Genomic DNA, 15,106 nt, shown 5'->3' on the forward strand with positions numbered 1-15,106 from the left:
TAATACTGGGCATGCAAAATACTGGGAAAGTGGAGTGAGCCTTTGTGCAGTGGGATGACAGGGAAGTTCTCAAGGAATTTTTGTGACAACAGAGAATGCTTGGCCCTCCTTGCTGTTAGAGTAGTATCTCCTCAGCTATGAATACAAGCTGCTGAGCAGTTTGCTGAAGCTTACAGCACTTGCAAATGTTGAACTGTTCTGGATCCCGACACTTCCTTTGTATAATGGCAGTCAGTTGACTATAAAGTACTTATGTTGATTCCAGTAGTGTGACAATTTCTGCTTCTGTTAGACTGACTTTTCGGCATATCCTTTCTCCATATCCAGTTTCTCTTTAGTGTTTTCTGCGGAACTGCCTATGGAAAGAGATTTTTTTTTAAATAGAAGCTTTCATGCAATTATTATTGAATCCTGTTTTGTGTGTATAATGTTAGGTTTTCTTTTTAAAAATACAGATCTTTCACTGATTTTCCAACTTCTATATTAATCATTCTGCAAGATAGTTAGATGGGAGAACATGTTACAAGTAACACCATGTTGTTCACAGATTACTGTGATAATGCAAAATGATGGTGAAGCCTGAAAGAAAACTATTCTGTGTGATACAGAGTTTCCTAAGGGCAAATATGCTTTTTGCCTGTTGTTATGTCTATAGCTGTTAGATAAATGTTGTCTGACCATGTTTAGCTCATTCTGCTCCATTTTGCCAGTTACAATTTGCATAGTGGATTCTGTTCTCTCACATTTGTTTCAAAAATACTGTATTGAAGTGTAGAAACATAAATGTTCTCATCCTGACTTACAGGCTAAGCAGCTGAGCATGCTAAATAAAAAGCTCCTTTTCACAGCAGCTATTTTGTGGGTATTATGCAACATGTTCTGTGCTTTGATATAACAGCTCCTAAAGAAAGTGTATTGCAACATGAATTTGTAGCAAAACTTTATGCACTTAGTCTGGTAAAACATGTTGGGAGTGGGGAGGAGAGCAAGCTATTGTAAACTCCTATAAAGTACAGAAAACTTCTACTTTCCCTCCTTTCTAACAAGTGTAAACTATTGAGGTTAAGTAGGTGGGGCAACCGGAAGTAATTACTAAGGCCAGTGGCATTTTTGCGGTTTAATAAAGGCAGAAGCTAATTATTCAGTTTTTATTTAAGTGAAATGATGCCAAAAAGGAGGTTCCCGCAGAGCAGCTGCACTCCTTCAGTGTTACCCTAATTTACCACAGACACAACTGTCACAAACAGAACTTTTAAACTTGATATATAGCCACGAAAGTAAGGAGCCCTTTGTCTGGAGTGCATGCAGAAGAACTCCTTTATACAAATCAACCGGCAGATGACGGACAATGATGAAAATTTGATTCTTTGAAGTCATAATGGTCATTGAAATGTGTGAAATTCTGGTATTGAAAAGAGAGCGGCTAGCAAGACTCAAAATCCTGGGTGGTTGCTGGAAGCTTGCTGGGAGGTATTTCTGTGTTTTGACATCAACTTCCCATTGCTTGTTCCCTGTTTCCCTTATTAAAAAAAAGAAAAAGGTGGGGGTGTTAAACAGTAGATAGTTGATAGTGGTTATGTACAGTTTTTGTCTATGCATGGAAAGAAATGTCATAGGAGAAACATGATACCTTTATGCACAACTGACCCATCTATTCAAAACCACTTGTTTTCAGAGATACTTTCAAGCTTTTTGTCTCTTTCACTTGAATTATAAAGTTCCATTTCTTGTCCCCTTCGGAATTTGTGCTTTTAGTGGATACTTAAGGAAATTCTTATTTCTTTTAGAAGTCGTCTTCATGCCGAATCCTGCTTCAATTGACACTGCCTCTGTGAACCAGTTTTTCTCCCTGCTGTACAACACCTTTGTCGTTTCTTATCACTCTTTCATGAACAGCTTTACCAGCCTTTCTGCCAGGACAAGTGTTCTTAAATGACATGAGTTATAATAAAGACAAAACCTCATCTTCATTTGTAAGCAATTTTGTGTGATTACTGCTGTTTTAAGTAAAGTGAATTTTGTCCCTCTTAGCTTATTCTTAGAAGAGCCAAAATACCTCAAAATGAATGTTTTAATTTTTTTTGAATTTAAAAAAAACAAACAAAAAAAACCCCCCACAAACAAACAAAACCACCAAACCTATCTATACTAAGAAAAACAATGCCACAATGCACCTTTTAGGTGATAAGCTGTGTTAAAAGCATGAAGCTGAGTTATTAACTTTTAGTAAAGCAAACCTATGCAGTTCAAATCTCAAGTCTTTGATATTGTCACCTTATTATTTTGAATGCTGAACACCTCACTAATATTTTAATATGCTAATATAGCAAAATTCAGTAAGGAACACTTCAAAAAGAAGAGAGATAGTAATGTGAAACTAGCTGTCAAAAAACATCTTTGTTTTGGAAAGTTGGTTCACAGGTAGTTTCAATGAGAACTTGAACTCAGAACAAAGCACTGAAGACACAGTAAAGAGCTCAACCCAGTGCAGCATAGTTCTTTTCAAGTATTATATTGTTTTAATGGCATCTTGGAGCGGGAGCTTTAGCCCATTGAAATGTCGCTTAAAGGACAGGTTCTTCTGTCACTAGCTGGAGCTGTGTGGATGAAATGATCACAATAGAGTGTTGTAATGCATTTTAAAAGTGTGAGAAATCAGTTTGTCTAGACTAAGAGTGCGCCTACGGGGAATAGGAATTTTAGAGCTTCTGTGCTCTTTAGGTGTCAAGTATGTGATAGATGCCAAGCCTTTTTATTCCATATCTTTGGCAACAGCTCAGCTATGCTACAGTACCTTACATGTCTACAGCAAGCAAAACCAGTGATTTTATGTCAGGACAACTTGGGCTTCAGAAACCAGAAACTCATTGTCCTAACAACTGTCTGTTCAATTGCCAGCTTTAAAATGGGGAAGATATCAATAAACAATTGCTAGATTCCCAGAAGGCACGGAAACTTTAGCTATAATGAATCAAAATATGAAGAGCAACACTATTTAGGTATTTTAGTTTCATAAAGTAGGCAGGTTTTAGTTTTAACCTTGAAAAGATTTTTTGGGGGATGAATCCTATATTATTAGTGAAATAACTTTGATTTGGAGCCAAGTGAGTGCCAAAAGAAACATGGCTTGAAGGGACTTATGGTTTGTCTGGGATTTTTGTTTTATTTTAATCCAAATGAACAAGTCTAGGCATTTCTTTACTATATTTACCTCATAAATATAGCATTTACTCATTTTTAACACTCTGGTTAGATTGTGTTCTGTATGCACTAATGTGTAGTATTTCTATGATTCTCTGGTGTGAAGGCTTCAAAAGAGGAAATTGAATGTGTCCATGGTGTTATTTAACAAAGTATCTTATTTTAACCTAGATAATTCTGAAACAATTCAAAAACCACTAAATCTGAAGCATAAGATTAATAACTGGTGTATGGGGTGCTGCAAATATAGTAGTAATAATAATTTAAAAGTAATGTCTAGTTTTGAGCTATTTTGAAGCTTGCATATTTGGGTGTATTTGATGATAACAAACCCAGAATTTTTGTGCGTAGCAGGTTATTTCACAGGCAAAAAAAGACATCTTTTGTGAATGTTCTTATATTTTCTCAGTAGGCATGTCTTTTAAATACAGAAATTAGGACTAATATAGTAGCCTATTCCTATAAACAGACAAGCTGAAACACCCACCGAACTTTACTGCAGGTAAAAAAACCTTTTTGTTAAACAAAGCACTTTGCCAATTCAAATAAGAAAACTTCAAGCTATTTCCTTCTAAAACTGTGGTTTTAGCTTCAGTAGTCAGAAATGCCAGTCTGTCAGGAGGTGTTTTACATACGTGTTGCAACATTCCAGTGACTGGTAATGTTTCTTTTTCATATCATTGCTGACTCATATGAAAAATAAACATTACTTGGTCCTAATGAAAGCATTTATAATGGAATTGTTAAGATGTTTTGACAGTTTCATTTGTCAGTCTGGGTAGAAATTTCAGAAGTTGGAAAATCAGTGTGCATGTTTGTTTGTTTCACCTGCTGTTGTAATTGCAAATAAAGCCAGTGGTTTAAACTTGCTGCCTGGTATAGTTCTGAGGGAATGATCTCACAAAATTAATTTTTTTAAGTAAAACAAAAAATGAGACATGTCATTTCAAAGGATGATCTGATGACAGCACCAGCTTTTAAGTTTGCCACAAAACAAAATCCTATAAAGTTAGTAGCTACAGACCTATAAAGCCACAGTGTCCTATTTAAATTTGTTTGCCTTCTAGTTCAAGTCATGGCAGTACTGGTGAGATGAGTTTAGTAGCCCAAAGTTTTGCTGCACTTTTTGGACTTTTACCAGTTTTCTGGTTGTTCCTGGAGAGAGGAGGAGAGGGAAGGGCAGAGAGGGAGATTAAGGAGCTCCCACTGGCCTTTTAAGTATGTAAGGAACAGGAGCAGTTTAGCATCCTTAGAGATGGATTTGATGTTTGATGTCGCTCTTTACTAGGGTGAACTGACAGGTTAATTTTATGTAATTACTGTTTAGTTTTTAGCAAGAAAGATCACTTTGATTATATCAGATGCTGCAGAGGGTAATTTTTCATAGCAATTCTTGTGAGGTTTTTTCCTTGTCTTATTCTTTAATAGTTAGTGTTTTAGGCCGGTTTTTGTTGAGGTCTCACAAGCCAAGCTGTAGTAGAGGAGGGCATCCTACTACTGACTGTATACAATGTTACAAGCCTTTTTTTTTTTCTTCTTTGAAGGTTGAAGACTCCTGAATCCTTTTGTCCTTCACAAAAACACTGAAGAATGTTAGCATTACCAAACGTTCCTCTCTTGATCTTGAACATCAGCAGAAGAATTTACTATCAAAAGCTGATATTCATAGCTTGAAACATGATGAGGGGGTCAGTTATATGTAATAACTAGTGGTCAGAGAAATGAGAGAGCTAGGTTCTAGTAGCTGATCTGAAGTCTCAAACAATCGATAGATTATTGTGCAAAAGATAACCTCCTACCTATTTATTCATGCTAAGCATAGCTTCTTGAGTCCACATGGATGTTGGTGTGTCTCAGTTATACACAGACTTAAGCCCAAGGGAAAGCACTTAACCTGCAGCACATAGTTGGCTGACTTGGATTTTGGTGAATACTCCTGTTCATATTAAATTCAGGCTCCCAATGGTAATGCAAAATTTTGGGATTTGTCAATGTTTCGGTCTGTGTTTTAGTATTTTCTTTAAGGGAGGAAGAAGAGTTTATACATTTCCTCATTTGCTGTAGCTGGTGCAAGTTGGAGCAGTCCTGGCTTTGCAGCTCTGGTGAGAGGGTGGGAGAGTATGTCCATCCCTCCGGCACTAACAGTTGTGTGGCTGAGAGACAAGCACATTCAGGTAACAGATCCATGCAAAATGTAATTCAGCCAGGAGAGGCAGGATAATAGCAGCTCCAACATGTATCAGCTTCACGTTTATACAACTGGACTCGTAACATACTTTTCTGCTTTTTTTTTTCATTTTCTGTAGCTTAAAAAATAAAAAATAAAGCATGAAATGATGTGAAAAGCATAAGCAGTATTATTTTACTAGCCTTCTATATGAACCCTTTTTTAACACGTTCCATTGTGTTTTTCTTAGGATATCACTGCTTTAACTGGTGTTCCAGATGAGCACATCAAAACCAGAAAAGTTCATATTTTTGTTCCAGCACGTAATGCAATGCAGGCAGGAGTTAACAATACAAAGAAATGGAAGATGGAATTTGATAACAGGGAGCGCTGGGAGAACCCTTTGATGGGCTGGGCATCTACGTGAGTAGTTACTGAATTTGGAAATAGTTTTCTTCTGTATTTGTCTCCTACTAGTCATGTCAATTTTAAGTTTGAAATATCCTTTCTACCTGTAAATCTGCTTGTGTTTTAACAGCACTTACTGTAAGTGGTTGGGTTTGTTAGTTGTATGATTAATGATCTACTATGTTTAAAAGCAGATTTTATCATGCAACATCAACTAGAATAGTTTGAAAAACGTGTTACCAACCAGAAGTTTCAACGATTACATTTGTGGTGATGTTACTGTATGGCAGCATCAGGAAAAGAAGGTTATTAGTTATGTGAACCAGTAAATCCTCTCAGCTCTCAGTTGCATCTTTTAGATTTGGTTAAACATAAAATAACAATATTTAGCTTCTGGATTTTTTTTTCAAAGTTTTATAAATATTCTGAAGATCTGAAATGAGGAGCTATAACTAATGTAAAAAGTCCCAACAAACCTACTTAAAATATTTCACTGTTTCAATGTTGCTAATATTAGTAGTAAAAACTCCTAAATATGCCAAAATCCAGAAAAAATATGATAAATATTCTCTAATTTGGAGCTATAACTTGGATGCAGCTAATTTTTCATTGTTTTTTCCCTATATAAGTATACTACCTACATTTTACAGTGTGGTAAGAATTCCCATAAACTGTGAGGAGTATGCCAGCAGTTCTCCTGACAACACTGTAGTTTTGATTTGAAGCTGTCTTGTTTGAGGTGTATTCAGAAATGATAATTATTCTACAAAAACAAAAATCAAACACTAAAGATTATTTTTCAAACTTCAAAAAGGATACAAGGTGTGCTGAAAATGTCTGGCTGCAATCATATTAGCACTTATGATCAAAGAACATGAAATTCCATTTAAAAAACAAAAAAACCCAAAAAACTAAAAAACTAAAAAAACCCTAAAACCTTAAATAATTTGAGGATGCATTTTTGAGATTAATGTTCTAAATCTGGTCACAGAATGATCTTTTTTTTCTTACATTTATTTATAAAATAAATGTGTCCAGAAATGTTTCAAAATAACTCTGAAATCAAATCTTCCTTCCATAAAAAATAAAGGAGGCTCACCACCTGTAACATCTCGGTTGTATTGGTATTGCAAAGCATTAAGGAAGCCAAATTCACTGTCATTAGATGATAAAAAATAATAAATGTGAGGTAAAATATTAGTTGTATTAAAATAGTCTGTTAGAATACCTGCTTTAAAACTTAAAGCCAGTGTATAACAGTGACTGCATCTTAGGTACATCATGGGCGATATTTAAATTACTGTTTCAGAAAGTAAGATTTCAATGATTTAAGACATGTGTGGCTTGATTGACTCAACTACTGCAAGTACCTTCTACAGTTAGCAAGTAATGACCAGGTTGTTTCACAGGGCCTAAATTAATTAGATGATGGACAGTTGACCAGCAATACACCTTTCCCTCCTGTCTGTGTGCCTCCCAGGTGTCTTGCCACCAACGTATGGTCTATTTATACCATTACACAGATCATAATACTGTAGCAGGTGCCAGTAACACTTGCTTTAGTTCAGGTCAAATTTAACATTTCTTCTAATTCCCCCTTGCATTCCAGCTGACTTTAACCTCCACAGACAAGTTACCTTCTGGGTAGGATTTTGCATCATTTCAGCCAAAACAATGGCTTTTAACCTTTATAAGAGTCACAACCATTTGTGCTAAATAAACCACCTAGAAAAATTAGCCGTGGTGTTAAGGGTTTACCTGTATGTTAAATTGTCCTGGAGTGAGTTTATTGTGGGAATTTAAACTGGAATGGCTGTTTTGGATGAATCTATCTCTGCATGTGTTTTTATTTTGGGGTAGGGAAAGGGATATTTCCCATGTATGTAGGCTCCACTTAGGTCAACAGCAAATTCTGTGGTGAGAATTGACACTGCTAGGTCAAGAGTTTTAAACTAGTTTGTGAATTTTTTAATAAATTATCTCAAAAACTATTAGTGGATATTCTGATAATTTCAAATTACCATTCAACACCCAGAAATACCAAAGAAGAGTTTCTTCTTTTCAGATTTAATTTCTGCAAAGAACAATACTTAGAAGTTTTCCCATTTAATTTTGAATAATGTAATGGGATTAGTGGATTAGAGCCCTTGAGGGTCTAGGGATTAGATCCGTTTTCCACTGAACTCAATATACATATTTACCTGTAGGTCTTTGCTATATTTCTGTCATTTTACAGTCTTGTTTGGTTTTTTTATTGTGTTTGTTATTTCTTGAATACTATTTTTTTTCAGTGAAAATTATCCAGTTGTAGATCTAAGTTAAATGTACCCATGGTATTTTTTTTTTGAATAGTGGGAATTACAGGAATGCCTATGGATAGTTCTTGAGTGTATGTTTTAATATAAAACTGTAAACAAAGCAATATGGGAAATGTGTGGTTTCCATTGTACAGGATCTCATAAGAGAACAAAGTGTGGAATCACAGTTTGCAGTGACTGGTAAGACATTTTAGGGCAGGCATAGGAAATCTTGCAGCACTGCTATTGCCAACGCAATCAGAACATCATGCTGGCCATCCTGAACTCCAATATACTCACAGATTATCACCAACTTAAACACATGGATAGCTCATTTATGGAAGGAAATAAAAAAGCTGTATTTAAATTGTATGAAAGATTATTCCACATGAAAACAGAACAAGTCCTTTCTGCACAATCCTCATTTCCAGGCTGCCTCTGTCCTGGGAAGTTTTTGCCAAACTTGCAGGACTGAACAGGGAGTGGCCCATCACAACACTTCAGACTTAAACTTCTTTGTTTCCCACTTGGTAGCGTTGAGATTTTTCCAACCCCAATCATGGAAGAGAAGAATGATAAGCAAAAGTTGTTGCAATATTGTGGTATATTGGGGTCACTTGATTCTCCACTGATCATGCCATGGACTAATTCTTAGTTCCTAATTCTCCATACTGCCTTTATAAGAGAAATCTTTAAATGTCTTCAAGAGAGCCCATCTTAGTGGCTTGTGAAAGTGTAATTCCTGCCTTTATCCTGTTTTTTATATCGGATATATAGTGAACTCCATTTTCCAAGAGTACATCAGATAAAATTACATTTTTGTCTTTGCTGGAAGCTAGATTCACCCTCTTCCCCTCCCCCTCCACCAGTCACAGGCTTTGCCCTTTATTGTAGGGAGTTCAGTGTATCTTTAGTTGCTTTTTCTGTTCACTTACTCCTCTAGCTTCAAAGAGAGAACAGTTGAGAGGCAGCTCCTTCAATCGTTTGTTGCAATTTGGTTTTGTCTTCCCAGTTGTCTCCCAGGCTCGTGCAGTGTTGTCTCAGGGAAGCATTGTCTAATCATTGTGTTTCTACTGCCACTACCTTATTTCTCTAAAAGCTTTGTAGATTGATTTTTAAAATGCTATTTTTTTCATTCTTTGTCATTGTTCTTAAATTGAGCTTTTATAGCAACAAATAAGGCAGTTTGTTTTTTTAACTTGATTTTAATTTGATTTTAATTTGTTTCAAAAATATTTTTGCTGTTTGAATCCTTTCAGAAATGCAGTTAAGGAATAGCTGATCATCTAAAACTAGACACTTGGTTTTTAGTTAGCTAGCAGTTTGCATTTCTGATCTTTGTTTTCAGTGATGGCCTGCAATCTGCTTGTTGTGACTTCAGCCAAAGCTGAACTCTTGAAGGTTTTTGATGTACTTTTCAGTCTCCGATTAATTCCTTCTTTGTTCGGTTTGATATTCTGCTTGTTTCTGTATAAGATTATTTTTCCCCTAGTGCTCTACAGATTTCTCATGTCCTAAAATTTTTAAAATTGCCTTAACCCTTCTAATCTTCCGAAAAAGATGGACTACACAGCTTTAAAAATGAAAAAAATTGCTGCAGAATGCTTATTATAGCCTCAGCAGGTGGTTAGATGTGTTTGTCAAAAAAACTTAAAACATGAGTTTCTGGAAGGAATTGGGAGGGAAGTTTAACAGGCTTGAGAGAGTGAAACTATATTCTTCTGGAAGTGTTAATCCTGGAAATAAATAAAAATAAAGGGATTTTGAATGGCTTGCCAGGTGGTGTACTACAAAAAGATGTGTAATATAGAACTTGAGATCAGATATAACAATTTTATATTTGTCATTTGATTTCTTACAGAGCTGATCCTTTATCCAACATGGTTCTTACTTTCTCTACTAAAGAAGATGCCATTGCCTTTGCTGAAAAAAATGGTACGTCTTATACATATTAGGCAAGAGGGATTCAGTTTCTGTAGGCAATCTTGATCTCAAAGCATTAACAACAGAAAAAGTACAGGATAAAGTCCCTTCCCTCTGCTTCACAAAATTGGTAGACCTTTAGTGCTGTACACGAGGAGGAAGAAAATGAGGGAAGGGAGGGAATTTTTCTGAGTGTGCTGAAGGCATTGAATCTAGACCTTCCACTTTCTGGAAAAGTGTTTCAGCCTCTTAACGTTATTTTTGCAATGCTTTTGCAAGTATCTGTGTTTTGAGTGAGAACTGAGCCTTGCTAGGGTCTTGGAGGAAAATTAATACCTTGTCTTTAAGAGCATCTCACGCTGGGGTTCCGAGCAGCATGGCCGTGGGATTTTTGCCTGAAGGTTTGACATGAGCATCTGAATTCTAGTTGAGGAAAGACAGTTAGAATCCTTGTGAATGTTTGATAATCAGAAAAATTAAAATGAAATCACTACCATTTAAGCATGTTGGACTTTAGTTTTGGCCATGTTGCAGAATGGGTTTATTGTAGAATCACAGAATATCTTGAGTTGGAAGGTACCCGTAAGTATCAAGTCCAGCTCCCTGCTTCTCACAGAACCACCTAAAACTAAACCATATGACCAAGAGCATCGTCCAGATACTCCTTGAACTCGGACAAGCTTTGTGCCATGACCGCTTCCCTGGGAGCTCGTCCCAGTGACTGACCACCCTCTCAGTGAAGAACCTCTTCCAAATGTCCAACCTGAACTTTCCCTGGTGTAGCTTCATTCCATTTCCTCGTGTCCTGTCACTGGTCATCAAAGAGAGGAGATCAGCACTTTCCCTGCCACTGAACCCAGAGGAAGCCATAGATTGAGGAAGTTATACCAACGCTTCCCAAGTACAATACTGAAGCCTAAACACTTACACATGATGTTTGTTCGTATTTGAGAAAAGAGATGGTAGAAAATCCAGTATCATTACTTAATACTTTTAATGCTAATGATGTATCAGAAGGACTATATCTATAAACTTCTGAGGTTATTTAGTCTTGTATTTTCTCTACAGAATTATGGGACCATGAGCAGTACTCATAATCTCAGCCTTTTGAATATTCAGCAGTCCTTTTATGTGTTGGTATGATTTTTTTGCTGCTTTTTTTAAAATCAGTTTAATTTTTTTTAAAGAGCTAGGTTTGATGCTTAGTGCTCATGGATGTGAGGAAGATTAATTACACTGAGTTAAAGCAGGAATAATGCACATGGAGTGTAAGCTTCTTCAGAAGTCTTCCCTGTGGTCTACAGCTTTCAACATATTGGATCCGGGGTAAACAGGAGTAAAGTTCTTCATCAGACCAAATCGTGCAGAGCTGTTAGATGGCTTGTCTTATACACCTGAAAAACAGGATAGGTCCATTACCTTATACAATTAAGAAGCTAAACCATTTAATGTGTAATTTATTTGCACGTTTTAGTGTTAAAGTGTAGTCTGTAATTCCTCTATTCCTCTTTGAATGGATCTTTTTTCAACTTAATAGTCTTAATTTAATTCAAAAGTAAGTTGTATTCACTAAGAAATTAGTAGGATCATCATATTTGCATTGGATATACCAATTAATGTGCAATATTAATAGTATTTTGTAATGTTCTGTGAACAAACAGGAAATTTAGGAGAATCTGGTGTTGCTTTATGTTTCTGTATTGTTCATGCTATTTCTATTTCTTGTGAAATTCAGCCTATAAGAGAAGAAAACTTAATCCTGGCCTATAAATCACTATAATTATGAGCTACTTATATCGTCTTCTCAGACGTGTTGTATTTTGTCTTTTCAAAATGAAGATTCAAGTAAAATAATTGATTCATTAGGGGTAGGAAGTTTATGCCTTCACTGAATTACTAAACAATCTCTGTCTTGCAGGAAAACTACAAAGAAATTCTACCAACTAAACTAAGGCTGTGACTTAATATTATTACTTCAGTATTCCTTAGCTTGCACCCCTAATTTTACCATAATTGAGATGTGCCAAACTTTTCTGCGCATACTGGCTTGCCTAAATTCTTATTCCGTTTTTATTTAAGGTGGTTCAGTTTTATATGCATGATATGTGCATAGTATTTTCTGTAGTAATAGCCTCTGTATCAGATGTACCTGGAATTATAAATTTTACAATATTTAGTTCTGTGTTTAGAAAGAAATGAGAAACTTAGGCACACATTTACAATGGAACTTTTCTTCTAAATTGAGGTGTTACTGAAACATGTCTAAGCCTAGGAACACAAATATTTACTTCTCTGTCCTTCCCATGTGAACCAACCCATTACGAGATGCCTTAAAAACCTCAAGTTTAGTCTCTGTAAAACCTAGATATTGCAGGTATTTTGATAGGATTGGGAAACCTAAGAGTTCTTCCTCATCTAAGAACTTCAGGAACCTGAGGGAAGCTGTCTTTCGGCCTGCTCCATCTGAGGTTTTTTCTAGTGTAGGAATAGCAGCACTGAATACAGTAACGGGAGTAATTTGTCTAAAATATGACAGCTGAGGATGGTCTGAAGTCGAGGTAAGGAGGAAGCACTTGTAACAGGATGAAAGTAGAAGTTTAACCTGTCAACCTAATTTTTTTTTTTTATCCTGTCTGACATCACTGAGGTAGCTGTTTAAAAACATACAGCTTGAGTAACAAGGTGACCTCTGCTCTCTGTCATGAACAGCTGAAGGTGCCTAACTCAAGGGGACTGCTCCAGAGTGTGAAATTTTATCACATAGGGTGGCCTCTTGCAATCCAAAGTTGGATATAACTAACTTTGTGGATTTTGGATGGCTATGGCAGCCCAAGTCATTGTATTGGCAGTTGTGAATCTCTTTTGGAGGTGCTCAGCTCCTCTCTGTCTAGTGTATAAAAAGATAAAGCAAAACTTGGGCCTGTAGATTCCATTCCAGCAGATAAGTGCCTCAAAGTTAGGTGTTACAATGCTGAATGTTGCAATACTGAAGTCTGGATCTAGTTCTGGTTGTTTACTCAAGCTTATATTTTTAATCAGAACGGTAAGCAAAAGCCAGTGCTCTCACAGATGGAAATAATGTTTTTAAAACCTCTATTCCAGCATTTCTTGTGGAGAATAGTTAACTTGGAAATTAATATTGGTTCAGCCTAATAAACATGAAGGAAATGTTTGTGTGACATATGTGAATACACAAAATTGAGTCACAGTGACATGACACCTTGTGTATCTTACAAAAGTTGTTTTGATGCGTAGATGTATCTTGAGTGTTTTCTGTGAACATCTTAAGGGTAAAAATTTAGATATATATTAAACCTTTTAGGACTTACCAAGTTTTTGTTTTAAAACTAAGGAAGAAAAGTATCATCTTATTAGTATCTGTTAAAATTTCATACTTAACCACTTCTAGCTTCAGCTCAAGTACCTCAACTTTGAGTGAAATGTTGCAGCTAAAGAGACAAAACTTTGGCATACTGAGTGCTGCCCTGGCAACTTTCCAGACACCTGGAGGCTGCAACCAATTTGCATTTTGATTTACATAAACACTAATGTCTCCACCTCCTCTTTTCTGACAATTTTTAGCATTTCTCTTGCTTAACTATCACATAATTTACTTGTCTTCTATCACTTCATTCCCTTTTCTTTTACTCCTATTTTTTTATGTTCTTATGAAAATGTTAAGTATTAAACTCCTTTCTAATTTTTTAGAATTAGAATCTTAAGTTTTTTCTTTGCTATTCCTTTCTTTGGCCCTCCCAACCTTTCTTTTTTTCTGTACCTTTCCATGGTCTCCATTCTTTCCCAAGCTTTGGCATTGATCTTCTGTATGCTATTTTTTCCCATGTTTCCTTTATTTTATCTTTATTTTTGTTTCCTGTGCCAGCATACACAGAGTCTTCGTGCTTCTGTGATGCTGAGGAGTTGTGGGGCCATGAACTTGCAGGACAGTCAGTATTCCCTGTTGAGCTTTTCCACTGATGACGGTCAAGTTTTGCAGGAGTAAACAAAATGTCGGTACATAATATGGTTATGGCTTGTCAACTGAGAGAACGGACATTTGTCACATCTGTGGCATTTTAGTATTCTCTGCTGCTAACTACAAAGGAATAAACTAGTGGATGCCTACGTGGAGAAAAAGACGTTAAAGTTAAAAGGTTTAAGTTGCATTTGCTCTCTATTTTATACTAAGAATATTTAGAATTCTCTTTGTTTCTTCTCTCCCCCCGCTATTTCCCCTGTAACCTCCAGGCTGGAGTTATGACGTTGAAGAGAAGAAGATTCCAAAACCTAAATCCAAGTCTTATGGTGCAAACTTTTCTTGGAACAAGAGAACAAGGGTGTCTACAAAATAGGTTGGCATTGGCTGTCTGACTGTGAATAAAGTCAGCTGTGCTATATTTATAGTCTATGTATAATACATCTCTTAATCTCCTAATAAATTTGACCTTTAAACTACAGATGCATCTTGTGATGTCTATTTAAAATGTTTTTGATGTCTCCAATTGAACCTGTTACAAACTTCCCTATAAATAGAGGAGATTTGGAGTGTTCATACTTCCAAAAAAAATGTTGTACTAGGAATCTATCAAAAGGAATGTTTGAAATCAGCTGCAACTTTGAAGATTATGGTTTATCTTTGATGGTAATTTTATATTCACGATCTTGTTTAAACTTACAAGCCTTTAATTTACAAATTATCTCAGTAGAAGCCAGGGTTTTTTCTTTCTCTTTGTATACAAGAGAAGCTTGCCAATTGAATAGCAGATAATGTTATATAAAACTTAACATTTGAGTATAACTTAGACTATTCTGTATAAAGGTATATTATATAACCTCTTTTTTGCCCAAATTAATATTGTCATTATTCCATGGAATAAAAAGAACTAGGTTTTGTGTTGGATATGGGGGAGGTTTAGTCCAAAAGACCAAAATTGCAGTTGTTTCTGTATGATGTTCTCCAAAAGTGAAACTAAGAAATGTTATGGTAGCATCTCAGCTTAACATCGAATATATAGCCTGAGCTCAGTTTCTTACATGACATTAAATTATTCATTTTAACAATGCAAAATATTATGTTTGGAATCCTTGGTTCTATGTCTATGGCTTTTGA

At 35.8% G+C, this 15,106-nt stretch overlaps 1 protein-coding gene across 1 annotated transcript in view; it reads left to right on the forward strand.

Moving 5' to 3' along the window:
* NDUFS4 (NADH:ubiquinone oxidoreductase subunit S4) overlaps nt 1–14,451 on the forward strand; it is a 47,395-nt gene extending 32,944 nt beyond the window's left edge. The window contains exons 3-5 of the mRNA XM_065656613.1: nt 5,619–5,791; nt 9,935–10,008; nt 14,245–14,451. Coding sequence (XP_065512685.1) covers nt 5,619–5,791; nt 9,935–10,008; nt 14,245–14,348 — 351 coding nt within the window. The 3' untranslated portion in view covers nt 14,349–14,451. The remainder of the gene's footprint in view (nt 1–5,618; nt 5,792–9,934; nt 10,009–14,244) is intronic.
* The last annotated feature ends 655 nt before the right edge of the window (nt 14,452–15,106 follow it).

The sequence above is a fragment of the Caloenas nicobarica genome, chromosome Z (genome assembly GCF_036013445.1).
Source record: "Caloenas nicobarica isolate bCalNic1 chromosome Z, bCalNic1.hap1, whole genome shotgun sequence".
Classification (NCBI taxonomy): Eukaryota; Metazoa; Chordata; class Aves; order Columbiformes; family Columbidae; genus Caloenas; species Caloenas nicobarica.